Source organism: Podarcis muralis, chromosome 1 (genome assembly GCF_964188315.1).
Source record: "Podarcis muralis chromosome 1, rPodMur119.hap1.1, whole genome shotgun sequence".
Taxonomy (NCBI): Eukaryota; Metazoa; Chordata; class Lepidosauria; order Squamata; family Lacertidae; genus Podarcis; species Podarcis muralis.
In genome coordinates this window covers 134067014-134087274 of record NC_135655.1, presented here as the reverse complement: position 1 = coordinate 134087274, position 20261 = coordinate 134067014, and the positions used below count along the sequence as shown (strand labels likewise).

Sequence of the window (20261 nt, the reverse complement as noted above, 5' to 3'; positions counted from 1 at the left end):
GAATTTAAATATTTCAAAATTGTCGATATGGAAAGCTATTGTGAGAAAATTTCATTTCAGCTCTCTGTCATAAGGCTCCATTTTGCTGACAGAAGGCAATCGCAATAGACTGATCTGTAACCTATAGTTCAGATCCTGAAATATATTTAAGTTGTTTGATCAGAGATATGCTTATGCAAAACTGGAGCTCCGCACTGAGATATCATGCACAGAACAGGGTGTCCCTAGAGACTAGCAAAGCTGAAAAGCTGCTGGATTTACCCCAAAGGACTTTTGCACCCTGCAAATTCAGACGGTCTTAGTTTGATGGGAAATGACAGCCACTGAGTTAGTGTGGAGGATGACTAGTACAAGCTGTTGCTGCATGTCATTCTCCCGCTATGAGCATAAAAAGAAACACCAAGCCCAGCTGCTGCAGCACACAGTTCTACAATAATTCAACAAAATGGGAACCTTTAGCATCCACAAGTGTTACTGCTGATACTTCTGTTGGCCTAGGAGCAGAAAAGCCAGCAGATAAATCAGTAAAAATAAGAAATATGCTTTCATTTGTGAAGGAAGGGGAGACAGAAACCTGCTGAGATAAATAAAGAACATTGAAAGTATATGGCATAAACTTCAAAAAAGCAGATCTCAAAGACAACAACTGATCTGGTCTTGAAACATAAAAAGATGTTACTGATTCTGACATTTATCTTCACTAGCTACAAAGTGGTATTTCTTGCAGTTCGAAGCAATTCCTCTTCAAAGAGAACCTACATTGTGGTAGTTTTTCCAGCTCCATTGTGTCCCAGCAAAGAAGTTATGTTTCCTTCATAAAAGTTCAGGTTGAGATTCTGGACAGCCGCTTTGGATCCATAGACCTTTGTTATTCCATACAGAGAAACTCCCACTTTTAGGTCGGTCGGCTCAGGTTCAAGGTTAGAAGGCAGAGCACCTTGAACAACTATAAAACAACAAGAACGGAGAAACCTTTTACTCTGTGCTTCAGATGGTGGGAATTTGCATATGGAATATATGGACAGCTATCAGTAAAAGAAAACACAAAAAATGGTAAGTGTGCTAAGTGGCATGAAAATGTAGCAACACAGGCAGGTATGCTGGTGGGATGGCCTCTGGAGCTGGGAGTTCAAAATTGTGTTTCGTTTTTAGGGAGAGGAAAAGGGCGTATGTTGTGGATATCTGCTACTGCCCAGGTTTGGCATGTCAAAAGGAGAAATGGAAAACACAGCTGTTTGGGTGGATACCAAGACTTCTTTCTATGAAAATTAGATGTACATGGCCGTACAGCCACAACATTTTGTAACAAACTATAATGCATCAACGTGGGTTTTAAAGAAACAGCAGATTTAGCAGCAAATTTAAGAGCAGTGAGTTGTGGTTGTCTTCCCCCACCAAAGAAATATATGGTTCAAGATGGGTAGTCTTTAAATAGGTGGAAGATTAATATGGAAATTATACTGTGGGTATATATCTAATGACAAACAATCCCTGGTTCACCTACCTGTCAGTCATCACACACAAGCCCTGCACAATCAGCCTGAGGGGGTCATTTTTGCTTTGGGATTTCACAATGCAGAGTATCCAAATAACCTATCCATATTTAAGTTTGCAAAACATGACAGCATACATATTTCCAAATACAGTCAGGGTCAGGTGAGGAATCTAAATTGTGTTGCCTTTTGTCATGACCCTTGACTCTAGTGGTGCTCTGGAGAGGGAGTCGGAGGTTGTGGGGCAGCGTAGCCAGATTCAGGGCACAGAGCTGACTGTAGAAGATAGGGAGACCCTTGGGCCTGAGACGGTTGGACAGGAGCTCTCAGAGGAAAGCCCCTGACCCCCAGGGCTTGTAGGGCCAGAGCCTGGTCACTCACGGGCACCTGAGCCTGAAGAGCCAGGTGCTTCCCACGCATCACTAGTCTGGGAGAGCACCAGAAAGGAGCCTATGAGTGTCCATCTTCAGGCCAGAGGGCTGGCCCTTTAAGCTTCTAAGGTTTTCTACAAGGAGGTGGAGCCTGGAGGAGGTAGTCTGCAGAGAGAGCATTGAAAGGCTACAGTTTGCTCTCAGCCTTTGTTGAGCAAGTTGCTCACTTGCAGCTGTTCATGGTCCAGCCTCACCACCTTCTCTGTGCATCAGGTCAACATGCAACAACATGCAACAACATACCTCGTCTCAAGATAACTGCTCAGCTCTGAGCTCAGGCAAATATCTATGTTACATTTCAGTACAAGACTAATGGTTTGATTAAAGCGAGATCAGGCAAAGTGGCACCCTCCAGATATTGTTGGACTACAGCTCCTATCATCCTTGACCATGCTGGCAGGGCTGATGGGAGTTGTAGTCCAAAAACATCTCAAGGGCACCTTGTTGGGTGCCCTGGTTTAAAGTAAGCGAATCTATGAAATAAATATTCACCACATCTAAAAACTTGGAGTACGTACATATCTTTTCAGGGAATGCTGGCTCTTTTCTCAAGAAGAAATTGGTGAAAAGAAAGTTTTTCCTCTTCTCACTCCACAAGGGGAAATAGCCATAGCGCTCTGCCCAGTAAGATGGAAGGAGTGGAAAATACCATGGGGCTGCAATACCATACTTGCCTGTTTAAAAAATGAGAGAGAGAGAGAGAGAGAGAGAGAGAGAGAGAGAGGCTGAGAAGTTGGGAAAAGTTACTCTATAGCATGTGACGGTCTGAATTAGGTTTACATGGTCTATACGACTGCAAGCCCAAAGAATGTGGTAGTGTGAGTTCAATGTGATTTCATCATTTCCCCAGAGTATATTGCACTTGTGTGCTGTGCAACCTCTGATCAAGTGAATGTGTTGTTTTCTTCCCTAATTTCCCAGGATTATGTTGGTATCCTAAGGGTACCCAGACCACATGGCTAGAGGGCCACAGGGCTCTATAAGGACTGTGGCTGTTTGCTGCTGCCCAGCGAGGGACTCGCCTGCTGCTGAGGGCCTGAAGGGCCTCGCCTGCCTCCTTCCATCTGGGCAGAGAGGGCTCCGTTTTTGTTTTTTAAATTGCTTTTTTTTATCTATGTCATTTTAAATTGTAACTGATATTAATGCTGTATTCTCAGTTTTAGATTTTATGATTTATGTGGAAGTTGTTTTCCATTTTGTTGTGTACTTTTTGATGTGTTTTATTTATTGCTTATGACTTTTGTTACGTTGGTAATTATGTAAATCTTGTCATGTTGTAAGCCGCCTTGAGCATCGTTTTAACTATGGAAAGGCGGTGTACAAATAAAATGATGATAATGATGCCACTATGCTGTCAAAATAATTAGAGTGGGAGAGCTCACCATAATTTACATATGGAAAATTATGAGTGATACCCATTCTGGTTATGACATTTGTAAGTACTTTGTATGGCCATTCGTCATGCAAATACATTCTTCTGCACAGTCCCTAGAAGCAAAGAATGGTAGCATGTGCAGTCATATAGGGCACATGTCATTTGTTAAGCACTTGCAAATGTGCAAGGGAGAGGATGCCCTCAATAGGAATTATTATTATTATTATTATTATTATTAACAACAACAACAATACCCCACGTATCTGACTGGGTTGCCCCAATCAAAGAATGTCTTTGGTGGCTTCTCTGTGGTTAAAAACACAGTGGGCTGCAGTCCATAATCTGTCCCATCTAACACAAACTTAATAGACAAATGAGCACCCTATGGGTCTAGACAAATAGACCCTTATGAGCACCCTAGTAATTGTGTGTGTTTGAGTGTGTGTGTGAAAATTCTTGCATGCACTACTTACCTGGAAAAACATTCCTAATGTACCAGCCCAGAATGAAATAAATAAAAGAATCTATCAGAATTAACCAGCACATCCAGCCAAAATTAGTCTCATCTCCAGACATAGGTGATTTATACATATTATCCCACTGCAGGCCTACAAAAGAGAAAAGGTAAGATAAAGACAATTTCTACATTAGCCAATGAACCAGAGTGCACCAAGGCTACCCAGAGAAGTGTCCACATAAGAAGAACCCTTACCAACGCCCTGTTCTTCATAGCGGGCAATGTACTGGCTTGCATAACTGAACGCGGTTGGAGACAGCAGGCTCTGGAAAAAGCAGGGGAGAAACAAACACACAAAAACCCTACTGAAATATTTGCATACAAATATCCAGGTAAACATATGAAGACGATGCAGATTTCAGAGACATATAAAATGTAAGTATAGATGTAAAATTATACCCCATGACTCAGATGAAAATGAAAGTATTTTTTTAAACGAAAGAAGGGAGAGAGGGGGGAGATGAGAAAGCATCATGGATGTGCTTTTTTGAATCCAGCATTGCACATCCAAACCAAATATTCTTGACATTTTGCCAATTCTCATCTATTTTACCCTGTATTGGATAAGAGGAGACATAGAGGTGTTAACTAGGGCCGACCCAAGACATTTTGGCACCTGAGGCAGACCCCAAAATGGCGCCCTCCCTTCCCACCAGGGAAGTAGAGATGAAGGAAGATCTACGTCAGGAATAAGAAGGAAGGAAGATCAGCATTGGTATCTGCTGGCCCTGTGAACCCTGCTGCCTGAAGCAATTGGGCCTAATATTACACCACTGCTATTGTGTGGTTGAGAGACAAGCCAAAATGTGCATTTAAGTTGACCCCCCCCCCACAAAAATTCTTTGGTAAATGACTCTTTCCCCAGCCTTCAGACGTCTTGAACTACAATTCCCACCAGCCCCACCTAGCACTGCCCTGCTGGAGCGGATGGGAGTTGTAGTCCAAAACTTCTGTGGGCTCCAGGTTGACTAAAGCTGCCCCAGCACCTTCACGCATCTTAACACGGCTGAGAGGTTTACCAGCAGGCTCTTCACGGAAAAGCTGACGTGATTCTCAACGACAAGCAGGACGATGAATGGGAAAAAGGTCAAGATGTAGATGAGACAGCCCACCAAGGCAGCAATGTTGGTGTTGTTGAAGAAGACGCTGATGAGGTAGCACATGGCGATGATGGAGAAGCTGTAGTCCAGGAGGTACAGGAACAGGATCACAACGTTTATGTTGGAAAGGACGTTCCCAACTTTGAGCATAACAATGAGAAACGTGGTAGTAATTAGGAGAAAGGTGGCACATTCAATGAACCAGGCGATGAAGTGACTGCTGGAATTGACACCCATCATCTTCATATACTATGGAGGGAGAAATAATAAAAGGATAGGCACTTAATTGAATTCAAACATGTATATTAGTTATTACTATTATTTATTATGAAAACAAATTTAGAAACCAGTTTCAAAGAGGTGCACAGGGTAAAAACAGACTAAAACACAGAAACACAGACTAAAAAAAAAATAAAATCAATTTAGCCAACTCTAAAGCAATAAAACCATTTACACAAACACCAAAGTATTAAGTGCTGTTGTCTTCTAAAACAGGTAAAGGACCCATGAAAGTTAAGTCTAGTCATGAACGACTCTGGGGTTGCAGTGCTCATCTCGCTTTATTGGTGAAATATACTCAGAGTCGCAAAGTGATTTCATGCTCTTTATTCAGCTCATAGTGGTGAGGAGGAATGAATGAATGTCCCCTCAAAGTATCTGCTTTATATACATTATTTACACAATGGGCTGCACATGATTGGCTAATTCCGGAATTCTACTGTAAGCCAATCAGGTTGTGGATTCACTTCTATCTGGAGCATGATTGGGTAGTTCCTGCCAACCAATCATACTGCTGCGTTGTTCTAGGACCAATCAGACTGCTGCATTCTGAATCCTATTGTTCTAGGACCAATCAGACTGCTGCCTTTTGGATCCTATTGTTCTAGGACCAATCAGACTGCTGCAGTTTGGATCCTATTCAACTCAGTACATAACAATTGGCCAAGGGAAAATGCCGTTTATCTTCCTGCTGGAGCGGTACCTATTTATCTACTTGCATTTTGACATGCTTTCAAACTGCTAGGTTGGCAGGAGCTGGGACTGAGCAACGGGAGCTCACCCAGGTAAAAAAGGTAAAGGACCCCTGGATGGTTAAGTCCAGTCAAAGGCAACTATGGGGTTGTAGCGCTCATCTTGCTTTCAGGCTGAGAGTGCCGGTGTTTGTCCACAGACAGTTTTCCAGGTCATGTGGCCAGCATGACTAAACCACTAGAGGCACACGGAGGACCGTGACGAGTGCCACAGCACACGGAAACGCCATTTACCTTCCCGCCGCAGCAGTACCTATTTATCTTCTTGCACCGGTGTGCTTTCAATCTGCTAGGTTGGCAGGAGCTGGGACCGAGCAACGGGAGCTCACCCCGTCGCAGGGATTTGAACCGCCGACCTTCCGATTGGCAAGCCCAAGAGGCTCAGTGGTTTAGACCACAGCGCCACCCAGATATTCTAATTATGTACTGTAGGCATAGTAAGATGGCCATTGTCTCTTTTAAAATAGAAGGGGTGACTGGTGGTCTGCAGCATTAATTTCAGTTTTAGTCTCTGAGAGGGACATGTCAGTCCTTACCAGGAATGCCCAAATTGTGCCCCACTAAGCTGAATGTGCACACCCTAATGAATTGTGAGAAATGAGATGCTTGAGGCCACTGTTACCTCTCCAGTTCATATTTCTGCAAACTCTGACTAACAGCAAAGTAGGTTTTTGTGTGTGTGTGTGTGTGTGTGTGTGTGTGTGTGTGTGTGTTTAAAATTGGGTGTTGTAGAGGTTGCCTTACAAGGCCAGTGGGCTATGTGTGCATTGATAGGTTTACAAGTGGCAATGGCCCAACCTCTCAAGTGTGCTCCCAGTAGGGACTATTGACTGGTGCCAGGTCAGCAATAGCTCTGCCAGCTTCTTCCAACAAGTATTGTTTCCTGCACCAAAATCTTTATCGTATTATGATCAAAAAGTTGGAATCTCTAACTTGCTAAGCTATGGGGGAAAATAAAATAAATAAACAACACCATGGTGGAGTTCAAACCAAGTGGCACTTACCTCCCAAATAGATAAGTTTCTCAAAAATACCAGCTATTCTAATATTTTAAATTGCCAATCTGCTGAACAAATCATGCACCCCACCCTAAAATTCACTCCATTTAACATTTCCAGGCTGTTTCTTTGGAGTGAACATTTATAACTCAAGGATTAGGAGGTAGACTTCCTTGTACGACATCCTTGAATGCTACTGGTGCATGTGTGAAATATTTTGCTCCATTTGCCCCAAATATTTTGCCTGGTTATTTTTTTAACTCAGCATAAACAAGAATGTGTGGACCATTTCTTATGTTACATTGTTGAGCCGCTTTAACACAGCTTCTTCCCTGGCAAAAACGTAATACCAGAGGTGTGAGAAGATCACACTATAACTTCTCCTCATGCCTGCATTGCCACATTTTGCAAGAGAGAGTTATTCTGGCATGGCCAAGAATCTCTGAAGCTAACCTCCGACAGAGCTACTCTGCCCTTTCCCTACAAATACTTTGAGGATTAGATACACAGATATAACTCTACAAAAGTTGAGGCTCTCCACACTTGCTGCTGTTCTAATATTACACAAATGACATCAGAGCTGTTTCACAGTGGAACCAAACTCCCTCAGAAGGTGGTGCCCTCTGCCTCATGCGAGGTTTTTAAGCAGAGGTTGGATGGCCATCTGTCATGGATGCTTTAGCTGAGAATCCTGCATGCAGGGGGTTGGACTAGATGACCCGAGATGATTCTGTGAAATAGTAGTATCTCTGTGGGGATCTGTTTGCTCAAAAACAATAATTTTCTTTGTTCAACCTGTGGAATCGATTGAATCGCTAATGAAAGTGCTAAAAGTCCCACTGAGTGTTAGGACAGCACACAGGAACATTTTTAGCAGAAATAGCCTCATATTTTAAATAAGTGTACACTAAATTGAGAGTAGTTGGGATAAGGCAATAATTGATTCTGTGGAAGTGGGTGCTCTACTTCATTGACTACCAAGATAAAGAATTACAAAGCCCTTTTGCTCCTCTGGTGGAAGTTCACTTTGAAAACTAAATCAAGTTAAGAAGGGGAAAGATTTTCACATTGATCGCTATGTTGTCTCACAGGAAATCTAATCTTGCACATGCCTCACTTGAGATAATAACACAAAAACACCATGGTATGTAAGAGGTCAGGAAAGTAGAATCATGTCAGAAGAACCAATTATGAAAGAAATAATTTCTTAACAACTTGCTGATGTATCTAAACAAAATAGCGAACAGCTTCCAATCACTGATTTTACTAATGACTTTTCTTCTGTAATCTATGGCTTTCTTTTAGAGGCCCATAATCCAAAGAACCCCTTTGCTGTGTGCAAAAGTTTTTAAGAGCTCAGGAAGCTGCCTTACGAAAGGTCAGACCGTTTGCACATCGAGTTAAGCATGGTTGACATTGATTGGCAGTGGGTCTCCAGAGTTTCAGACAGGAGTCTTTCCCAGTCAGGCCTGGAAATGCCAGGAATCAGAGTGGCTCAGAGTGTGACCTGTGTGGCTGTACTGGGCACAAAATGTCTGGCTCTGCCACCAGTACTCCACTGCACGGCGAGAGGTGTGGGGAGAGGTGTGCCAGATTTTGGGGGTGCACAGGGTGCCACTGAAATCTGAGGTGCCAGGGTCCGTCACTGCAGGGATCGATCCTGAGACCTTCAGCATGCAAAGCAGGTGCTCTTACATTGAGCAGCAGACCCTACCCAACTACATCCCACAGTTTTCCTCCTGACGTTTGTTCCCAATGGAACTTTTCCAGACAAATATTCCCTGTTGGAATGCCAGGAAAGTGAGAATTATACTCCTGCACATATTTTGTCACACTGCACATTGATGAAATGGGGGGGGGGGGGGCTAATATGCATGATGCATAACTTGCACGCAGGACACATGGTCTTGACAGGGAAAGCTTCAAGTGCAGGTAACGAGAGAGCTGGACCATAAAGAAGGCTGATCGCCGAAGAATTGATGCTTTTGAATTCTGGTGCTGGAGGAGACTCTTGAGAGTCCCATGGACTGCAAGAAGATCAAACCTCTCCATTCTGAAGGAAATCAGCCCTGAGGGCTCACTGGAAGGACAGATCGTGAAGCTGAGGCTCCAATACTTTGGATACTTAGTTTGACTCCCTGGAAAAGACCCTGATGTTGGCAAAGGTTGAGGGCACAAGGAGAAGGGGACGACAGAGGACGAGATGGTTGGACAGTGTTCTCAAAGCTACCAGCATGAGTTTGACCAAACTGCGGGAGGCAGTGGAAGACAGGCGTGCCTGGCATGCTCTGGTCCATGGGGTCACAAAGAGTCGGACACGGCTAAACGGCTAAACAACAACAACCTTAAGAATGGACTGCTGAAACGTGCACTGGAAGCTGTTTTGGAAGCTGCAGTTAGTGCTGAATGAGATAGCTGAGCTCTTATTGGGGATTGCCTATTGCCAACAATTTACACCAATCTTGACAGAACTACATTTGGTGTCTATATGCTACCAAGCCCATTTCAGGGTGCTTGCATTGACTTATAAAGCCCTACATAACTTAGAGAGAGTGCCTCTTCCCACATAGATCTGCCTGGCTGTTGAGATCTACCAAGGAGGTTTGTCATTGTGGGCCCCAGCTTTGGAGCACCTCCCCTCTGTGCTACAGCTCCTGCTTAGCCTTCTGATGTTGTCTATTTGCCCAGGCCTTTGCTGGATACCAGTGCCTGGATTCCCGTCATTTATTATTTTTCAAGTTGTCATTTATCTGTTTTAATTGTATCCTACCCTAGAATTGCGTTGTGGTGAAAGAAGGGTAAGAAATATTTCAAAGAACAAATAATGTTAAATATGCATAATTAGGAGTAGGAACAGAAGGGTCTGCTTCTGCTTTCTTGGTTTCTCATTTTTCCAATCTTAAATTGAGTTCTCCACATTTTGCATCAATTTATAAATGAAATTGTAAAAATCTTCCTGAAATTCAATCAACATTTGAATGCAAACTCATTTTATATGCATTTTTGACTAATGTACACAGTTTTGCAAGCAATGTCCCCCAATGCAAGGAGTTTTCACTAATATATTCATTTTTATGTATACTTTTCCTGAATATATGCATATTTTCAAACATTAGTTGGAGAACTGCACCGCACAATGTAGATGTGCTTCAGTTCACATACTGTTTCAGAAAGTGCAAATTCAATAGCTTCAGCTTTCACTGGAAAAAGGAACTGAATTTCTCCTGCATCCCTACATAGGAGTGATAAACAACATAGGAGCACCACAAAGAAGACTGGAATGTCTTCAAGATCAACTGCTAGGCCCCTCTACATTCTTGGAGAACTAACTCTGTTAGCTTTTAAAGGTGCAAGTCTTGTTGGTAGTCTATCTCTCATTCTGAAAAATGAACTCTGAGACCTGCCTTCTCAGGTCTTATCCAGGAGCAATTTCTACTGAATTTGCTTGTATGAATTGTTTTGGAGAGGAGCTCAGGGCATAGCTTTCATAAGTGGTTTCTCTGTCAGTCTCTGTGAATAAGTTAACAGGGAACCCTATAGACTGGATTCCTTCCACCCAGGTACTCAGACTCTGTCAGATACAGCCTCAGGGTGCGGTGAATACTCAAAACTTCAGACTACCTCGTAAAGCCTCAGGTCTTTTTCTTCAACGAGTTTCTTCACAAAGGCTGCAATGTAAAGTATCCAAGCAGCCATCAACATGAATGGAAGGGAGTAAGTCACACTGGTTAGGAACCTGTAAAAAGAAAAGCAATTATTTAGCTGCAAAGGCAAAGTATGTTGGATTAGGGAGGGATAACGAACATGACTTTCAACATAAAAGCCTTTGTTTTTTCTCGGAAACTTGGACTATAGTTAAAAAACATTTGGCTCATTCTAGGAACTGGTAACTACATTCAATGAAAGAATTTTTGCTATTACAAAAACCTATAGCTACTGGTTTGTGGCTCTCAGAGTCCCTACATTGAGCCATGTTTTGTGCCCCACCCTTCCTTGACTGAAACTTAATATTCCTCTGTATAAACCTATGTAGGGATAAAGGCTCTTATACCTTTGCAAAACTCTATGAAGTTAGAGACTGGAAGTAGTTTCAATTTTCAGCCTCAAAACAAAGCATACTATGTTTTGCCATGTTTTGCAGAAATATCACTTGACGCTGTGATCTTCTCAGGAGATGAATATGAAAGCAGCAATAACATCTATGCTAGACAAGTCCTGTCCTAGTTATGTTCACTCAGACTTATATCCTACTGTATTCAACATGGCTTATTCCCTGGCAATTTCCTGTGCATACAGGACTGCAAACTTAGATTTACTTCTGAGTAAACATGCAAAGGTTTAATTTGTAAACTGAATCATATTTACGTGGAACTAAGTCCCGCTGAAAATTATTATTTTTGCAGTCATTTATTGATAGAGCATACATAGTATGAATTTGGTATGGATCCACTTGTATTCTGAGTTTACTTACACAAAACACTTGGATCAAAGACAATTTACCATTAGCAATGCCTAAAACAGTGATAGTGAGAAATCAAACCTTACCATGGCTATCATTAAATAATTTAAGAAGGGGAGATTCCTATCTGAGAAGTAAAAATTACTTAATTCTTAAAGTTAAGATACAGGCAACCAGATGTTGTAGGATTCCACTACAATGGGTGTGGGTAGGGAGGGAGGTGGGTAGAGGTTGGCATAAAAGAAAAGGAACATAATTTTTCAGGGTTTCACATATTGTTAAGGCAGCCTATGAAGGCATAAATGAAGATTGGGTACATTCAGATGTAACACTCTCCATTAGTTGGATCAAAGCACAGACAGACCTTATATCCAAACTATCAAACTGTGATTTGAATGAGCCATCCAAATCAGGATCGCTGTTTGGTTTGGAGGTCTTGCTTGATCCCTTTGCCAGTTGTCACATTATGGTGATTTTATCTGACCAAGAAGTGTTTTAGCAAAGAAGCCTGATACAACTGGTGCGGTTGTGAGTGACCATATTTCTGTCCCATTATAATGTTTATTTATTTATAAAAATATTTATATAACACTATATCATAATACCATATCTAAATACCATTAAAAAACCCTCATAAAAATGTATACTCAGAGATCATCTGCTATTGAGGAAACTTGTTTTCCTTATTGTCTGCATCAACTTGGTGGCACAGAACAGTTTTCAGCAGGTTTTTGAAGGTTAAAACAGAAAGCACCTCCCAAATCTCTCTTGCATAACATTCCACTGGGCTGATGACACCAAAGACTCAATTTACTGTTGCCAGTGATGTGCCTGCAGATGATCTCAGTGACTGAGCTAGGAGATAACAGTTCAGGCAGTCCCTCGGGTACCTTGGACCTAAGTTGTTGAGGGCTTTGTAAATTGGTGCAAGGTCCTTGAAGGTGGCCCAGTAGTAGAGCCTGTGCAGATGTTTTAACAGTGGTGTCACATGTTGGTAGCTTTGTGCCCCCACTCAGGAGCCCCATTCTGCACCAGGTGGAGCTTCCAGACTAGGCCCAAGGGCAGCCCCACAGAGAGCATACTGCTGTAAACACTCTACCATTTATTAAACGCTCTGCTTAACGAGGTTTAGTCAGCAGACTTACATGTCTTTGTTGTAGCAGGGGTAGGGGGTAGCCTGAACTTGTACTGCGATTTCTTCTGCGGTTTTCCCGGTCTGCAATTCAATGATTGCTCTGTCAATGCTATCCTGGATGTAGATAAATGCTCGACTGTAGATCTGACTTTGCGAGGCTGAGTTATGTGGACCCACCGTCCAGATTTTCTCTCGTATTCTTCTGGTTGTTTGGGAAATCTTGCTGCTCATTCGGATGGTGTAGTTGACTAGCGGTGGAAAGGAAAGGTTGCCAGGAATTTCTGTCTCCTCCCTCTTTCCGTCTGAGAATGGCTTGAAAATGATACCTTTTAAAAGAGAAAGAGAGAGAAATGCATTTCACTGCAGCAGGGCTAAGGGGGGTTCGTGTCAGTAGGTTCCTTCCTGGGGTGGGGGCCATCAGCAAGTTGACCTTTGACACTAGCCTTGAACTCTGGGATGCAAACTCAGAGGCCTCTAGACAGGGATCAGAAGTTGTGTCTGTTGTTTAACCAATCCTGTTAAATATGTTTCTCAGTTCCTTATCACCTTGTTTCTATATGTGCTACAAGACAAAAGAAAGAACTCCAACTGAAGAGAGAGAAAATGTTTTGTCATATAGAAAATTGATAATGGAATTTGGAGATTACATTTAATGAAAGAATTGATGCAACAGATTTGTGTAGTCATAAGTAATTCTTGTAGCTCGATAGTTTCATTTCATTTCTTATGGTAATAATGATGCCTCAATACTCAACACAACATTATTCAACACAACATAAATTGTTCTGGCATGATCTTATCAGTATGTAATACTGATATTCTATCTCTTTTTATCTGGTAAATGCCACTAATGTATCAGATGCTATATTGATTCTGTAGTTCTTAATTGACAATGCAAACTTCTTTTGTTTTGTGCGTTCGACTTCAACTGTTTTGCTTTGTTTAACTTGTAATATTACAAAATTATCAAAGAATAAATAGCTAAGAAATAAAAAGCAGTTACTGCAAACTTTAAAAATTGCTCTAGTCTAGGGAAAGGTGGGTGAATTGGCAGAACAGGGTTTGATGCTCAAAAGAAGTCTGTGCATCTGCCAAAAACAGGTTGAGTACAATTGCCTGACCTTCTCACTGTTCCAGCTGCGTACACCCTTTATTTTGCTTGTGATCTCAAGCATGCTTTAATAAAATGAACAGGCATTAATATAATGTCTATTGCTCTGATTCTCAATTTGCAAAGCAGAGTATCTTAAGGATGTTAAGTTAGTATACAACAAAAACACAGGTATATCATCAGATTTGGGGACAGCTGAATTGAGAATTGATATGGCACTGCTGCCCATGTGCCCATTGGAGGGAAAAGGTGGGAAGAGAAATAAACTAAAAACTGAAGTGAGCTATACATCCGATTCACACCTGGCCACTGCAATCCCTGCTGATTCTCACAATAGATCTTGCTTACAGATAACCTCAGTGCATTATGCACTTTCTTCCTAGACAGCTTGTTTGTTTTAAAAGTTATTCCTGAATGATGCTGGAACACATGCAACTGGGGATCAGCTTTGATTTGTCAAGTAATGTATTTCAAACCACCAATGTAACAGACCAGAATGAATCATCTCAGCCCAAAGATCCACATTTAACACCTCATCTTGAATTTTGGTTGAAAACTATTTCATTTCAGCAAAGAAATCCAAATTCAGATGACAATACTCACTTGCAAGAAGTTCATTCTTCAAAAAGAAATCTTTTGCCACCATTTCCAGCTCCTCTACAGTCTTGAATGGACGGATACGATCAAACAACACACATGAGGAGATATTTACTGAAAGTCCTGCTAAGACGCTAAGCTGGTTTATGATGTCAGCATTATTCTGTAGTTCCCAACGTATATCATCTGGGGGTGGGGTGGGGAAATGAAGCGAGAGAACCATAATCAGTGGTGGACTTTGGGCTCTCAAATTTCAGCAGCGCCCTGTGCGACACCCCCCCACACACACACACACCTCTCACAATGTATTCTACAGCATTATTTTGGCAAGCCCTGCAGGATAGCACCCAGGATGACCACACCAGTTGCTAGGGTCTTGCAGAGCCAGGCAGAGGCCCAGGCCAGGTAGATAATGTGCCCCCCCCCCTTTTTTTTTCACCCTGGGGATAACTGAAGTCTTATAAATAAGTAAGTATATAAATAATTTTCACAAAAGTTATGTTGACGAATAATTTTATTTCAAGGCTTGAACCGTATCTGCATATAAAGACAAAACTGAAAATATAGATATACAATTGTGAATATGTTGACCGAGGCCCCCTTTGGAATCAGAGGCCCAGGCCAAGTGGCCCTTATGCCCCCCCCCTCTGTCTGGGCCTGCCAGTTGCACCAACCTAAAACCACCTCTGCCATAATCTATTGATTCTAATGTGACACTCTCCCGTGGAAGACACAAGAAAACCTTAAAATTAGCAGAAGTTACTTTTAGTAGTTTCTGTTCACAGATTCATAAAGCTGAAAAAGATCTAATGATTGCCTAGTTCTCTCTGAAAGGGGTAAACTTGTATCTGGCCTATACCACTTTAGACTACAGTGGTGCCTCGCAAGACGAAATTAATCCGTTCCGCGAGTCTCTTCGTCTTGCGGTTTTTTCATCTTGCAAAGCACGGCTATTAGCGGCTTAGCGGCTATTAGCGGCTTAGCGGCTATTAGCGGCTTAGCGGCTTTAAGAAAAAGGAAACAAACTCGCAAGAACTCGCAAGACGTTTCGTCTTGCGAAGCAAGCCCATAGGGAAATTCGTCTTGTGGAACGACTCAAAAAACGGAAAACCCTTTCGTCTAGCGAGTTTTTCGTCTTGCGAGGCATTCGTCTTGCGGGGCACCACTGTATAGATAAGGCCTGAATGACCGAATACTCTTCCATACAAAAAGCAAATCCCTTCACAAATAAAACCACACATTAGGGTTCTTCCCATTTTGGGTGTCTCCAGACAGTTAATATTGCGTGGAAGTGAAGGGATTCAAGTGCAACCCAGAACTTTAGATTTGCATGATTAAAGTGGGTTACAGGGCTCTCTTACCCCTGAGCAACAATCCCACTTCACACAAGAACCTGATGTTTTGCAGTTTGGGAAGCAACAGGGAAGCGTGGGGTGTTCTGTCCACCCCACAAAATGTAGTCCCTTTCAGTGGGTACTGTGTCAACTACTATGCGGCCCAAAAAATAGGTGTCTCCACAGGGTACTGCAAGTAATACGCACTTACGTTTTCCTATAGAAACCAGCGGCAACCTCCCACTTATGTGCTACAAGTAAAGGTGTATAATCAGGAACATCTCTAGTACTGTTAGCATGCATGGCTGTGTGCAACAACTTACCCAGCTCATCAATTTGGTTTAGAAGGTCATCAGCATCTAGTTTCACCATGAGTTTGATGAACACTTGCACAAAGGGATTCTGCAGTGCATTCTACAGAATAATGGAATGAGAGCTTGCTTAAACAAAGTATATTCAACCACTTTTCAAAATTAGAACCACAGTTGTCAGAAGGAGGAAACGAGTCCCCTGCGAAGAAGGTATGGTTAGTTCCCAGAGAAGACACAAGCTTTTCCTCTTTCAGTGGCTAGCTTCTTGTGTCATGTAGGCCAGGCCCAGGAACTGAACCTCAAGCTTTCCATTTGTAGAAGGAAAAGGGCTGGACTGGGACCAAGCCATGGAACACACCAGGATTAGCACAATTTTGCCATGATAATTATATACCAAGGCTGAGAATGTAGTGGGTTTTAGCAAACTGTTCCCCAATATCCAAAGATGACTGTCAAACCCCAAACTCCCTATATCTACATTTCTGGCATGCCCTTCCCTTCGCTCATATTAATCTGCCCATCCCAAAACTATGCATCCAGTTTCTGTATCTCATGTAACTGTTGCTAACTCAGTTTAAAGAAAGGGAGGAATACTTCTGAACTTATGTACCTCACATTGTCTGAATGATGGCCTGTTTTTGTTAATCAAAGTTCTCCAGGTGAGCTTATCAGTCTTCCTAGTTTCATTCAAAACAATATAGAGGAGGGTGAGGTAATCTACATGGGAGGAAAGAGGCACAGTGGAAGAAATATGTAACACTACAGCTCAATCCTCTCTTTTTTAATCTTCTTTTTTTAAAACTGTAAATCTAAACTAGGTCTGAGTACTAAGCAAATTTGGCCTCAGAGTAATGGCAAAAATTATCCCTCTGCAAGAGAGCAGTTTTATTAATAGCTAGGGATGTCGGAGAGTTTTGCTATAGGCAGATGCAGATATGGAAAGTTCTTGTTCCCAGTATTCAGGAATGGAATTCCTTGAAGTGAATGCAACCCACATTCACATTGGCATCTATTTTATCTTTTTCAGTACGCAGGTTTGACATAATTAATGTAATTTTTTTACATGTCACTTCACCTGATGTTCCACAATGCTGTTATCACGAAGCTCAATAAATGTTTAGAACCCTGTGGGGAGATGGCTAATTCATGGGCCATTACCTGCTTTATTTACTTTGAAAGAGAATTAACAGGAAAGTGGGGCTGATGGAGGCACTGCCAAGGTGTAAGAAAGTCACCAATGTACACAGGTGTGGCTTTTCTTTTTTTATTTCTGAAGTGTTGTTTGTTGCCCAAGGCAGCCCATATGCACTAAGACTGCAAACCTGAGAAGTAAATCCCATTGAATTCAGTGAGGCTTACTCTCAGGTAAATAGGAAATTTAAATTAAAGTTCCTTTACTTTTTCCCCCTTGAAATTTTCTTGACTTGTAACTCAGCTGCCTACCTCTGGTAACTGAGTGAGGGAAGCAATATAGGATGGCAAGTTTATACTGAGTTGTGAAATCAAGGCAGTGAGAGAGGCTACAATCTTAACCTCACTTACCAGAAGGTATGCCCCACTAAATTCAGTATGACTAACTTCTAAGTAGGCATGGTTAGGTTTGCATTCATAGATGGTTTTGTAATGGCCAGTTCATTAACATTGACTTTAAGGTGGCACAAGGATATTTGTTGTTTATCAAACTTTGAAAGGGAACATGCAGGAGAGACAATGGATTAGTAAATATAGCATAGCACAGCAGCATAGATCATGAGATTGAAAACAAAACCATAGCACACAGTGGAGCAGATAGTACCATATCAGGCATAAGCGGAAGGGCAGCAGAACAAAACCAGCTCACTTTATAGCACTTTATGAGCTTTACTAATTTTGTTTATCCCTATTTATAGCCTTGATATGCATGTTTCATATGAAGCTTTCAAATGGGCTTGAGAGAAAAACAAGCCACCATTAAGACATCATGAGATGCATGAATTTTTCTAGCATCCAGATTTTATTTCCATGTTACAAAAAATAAAATACCCCTAAGGTTTCCCTCAAGCCTTGCTATACTGACTGTGTTATACTGAATTTGACTGCTTACATGAGTTAATAAGTTCCTGTGTTATAGCTAGCTCTGTCAGATACATTGTCTTGAATTTCACATGCTACCATGAGTTAATAAAGACATCATTTGACAGAAGACAGCTGCAACTTCATAGTAAAAAGAAAATGATTGTTGCCATAGGACTCAGCGCCAGAGGGGAGTTTTAGCACTGATTTATGAAGAAGGTCTGAATTTTGTAGCTTGAATTCAAATATTTCAACTCATTATGCTTCAGAGGCATTTTGATCCTCCTGACTCAAACAGGTTTTCTTAGATAATAGAGCAGGTACCAGCCTGTCAGCACACAGGTATCTCTGCAATTTAGGGAAAGGCTCAAAGATATTAATTTAATCATGAAAAGAAGTATTTTAAACTTTTCAGACCGCATACTTTCCCATAAAACAAAGTTGCTCCAAGGGGGCATAACAAGACCTCAAAACAATCACACATTGTAAGAATGATATAACTTTTTAAAAAAATTAAGCAGCTTAATTAAAATACCATAAAGGTACAGACAGGTGAATTTGCACTTAAAAATTAGACAGGGAACTAGCTCTGTCAGCCGTTTGACCAGTTAACCTTCCCTTGCAAAAGGCCCAAAAGCTATGCTTACCTTCCTCATTAGAAAACCCCATGTGATGGACCAGATGGTCAAAAGTACCGCAGCCTCAGCACCACTGCAGAGAAAGCTCCACCAACTCCCGCCCCCAAGCAGAGAGAGAGCAAGCGCTCCCTACCCCCAAATTACAAGAAGGTACATGTGAGAGGAGACAGTTAATAGGAAGTATGCAACTATAGCTGAGCCAAAATACCTTTGGCATTTTGTTGAGAAATTAGCAGTGGTTGGCCCATAAAGCCTGGGTTTGGGGGAGAGAACTTGAGATAGCCGGATGACAGGAGATGGAGACTCCATTGTGAAATCATTATGATGTCTCTGTTTTCTTGCTTCTGATTAAAACCTTACACACACCCATTCATTCACTTGCTGCAAGGCCCTTTCCCCATTCATGATACATGTGAAAATGGTTGCAATGCTGACAGCAAGGCTGACGCATCATTCATCATGGACAGAAGACTGGCACATGAAAGTTTTTCAGGCCTGGGCATGTAGGCAATGCTCCCCTTTCTATGAGAGAAGGAAACACTTCTCATCTTCCACACACATTTTAAAGTAAGTAGCAGCAGAGGGGACCTTATTTTATGAATCAGGGAGCTCCGAGGTAAGGTCAGCTTTGCTGGAATCCTATGCTATGAGATGTTAAGCATAATTATTAACCCAGACGTACAAATCAACTAGCACAAAAACCGTAACAAGACAAAATCAACACTCGATCAGTTAAGGAGATAGGGAGTAAACGTTTCATACCTTTGCTATTGGAATAGTTTCCTTTAACATATTCAGTGAGCTCATCAGCAATGGTGAATTGTCCAGCCACTCCTGGGATTTTTGTGTTAATTCAGCCATCAGTTTCAATGTTGCATTAGACTAAGAGAACAAAAAATATATGGGCAAAGAAAAATGCATATCTAGTCAATCAAGTGAATTACAGTGTTTTGATGCCTTGGTTTGCTCCCTGATTATGAGAGCAGTCTCACACTGGTTAATAGTAATTTCTTGCTATTTTTACAAAACTTCTTCCCAACTAAGCCACATATTCTGAAGGCAAATTAACATTAGGAATTCCATATGTTCCCAAGTCACTGGAGAAGCAACCTCCTAATTGGCGTCTACTGCAAGTACCAAGTGTTTTCTAATCACTGAGAACTATTGATTTTATTGAGCGTGGTGTTACCTTCTCCATGATTGCTCTTGTTTCAGGGGTGTCTGGTGTATACAGAATCCTCCCAAACAGCATGGGCTTTAAGAAAGACCAAATTAAAGCCCCTGTAGGTGTTTTCACCAAGTCCAAAAAGATTGATGTGCAGAACGATGCTAGAAAAAGACAGAGTCGGTGTGAGAATTAGCACATATAACACAGATGCACAGTCTGGATGCAGATATTGATGCTTGCCAGATGAGAGCAGATGCTTGAAGAATCCCTTGAAAGCCCTGTCTTCACATCCTGATGTGATGCCTTTTGACAAAGCTAATCCTCCCCAAAGATCTCCCATAGCTGAACTCAGCTAACAAGGTTCTTATTGTTCTAGCAAAAACCTCTCCTGTTTAAGGTTAAATGGAGCTTTTGGAGCTCAGAGGAGCGAGTGTCAGTACAGATGGAAAAACAACTCCTCAAAATAAAAGCAGTGACCTTTCTGAATACTAAAGCCAAACTCATTGGGGAC

At 41.7% G+C, this 20261-nt stretch overlaps 1 protein-coding gene across 1 annotated transcript in view; it reads right to left on the bottom strand.

Annotated features, from left to right (window-relative positions):
• The window catches only part of ABCA12 (ATP binding cassette subfamily A member 12), an 89507-nt gene that overhangs the window by 46394 nt on the left and 22852 nt on the right, over nucleotides 1–20261 (bottom strand). The window contains exons 14-24 of the mRNA XM_077919314.1: nucleotides 19772–19911; nucleotides 19345–19464; nucleotides 15905–15995; nucleotides 14254–14433; nucleotides 12550–12865; nucleotides 10567–10681; nucleotides 4836–5165; nucleotides 4012–4081; nucleotides 3773–3907; nucleotides 2443–2598; nucleotides 760–946 (exon numbers count right to left, since the gene is read on the bottom strand). Of these exons, the coding sequence (XP_077775440.1) occupies nucleotides 760–946; nucleotides 2443–2598; nucleotides 3773–3907; nucleotides 4012–4081; nucleotides 4836–5165; nucleotides 10567–10681; nucleotides 12550–12865; nucleotides 14254–14433; nucleotides 15905–15995; nucleotides 19345–19464; nucleotides 19772–19911 (1840 nt within the window). The remainder of the gene's footprint in view (nucleotides 1–759; nucleotides 947–2442; nucleotides 2599–3772; nucleotides 3908–4011; nucleotides 4082–4835; nucleotides 5166–10566; nucleotides 10682–12549; nucleotides 12866–14253; nucleotides 14434–15904; nucleotides 15996–19344; nucleotides 19465–19771; nucleotides 19912–20261) is intronic.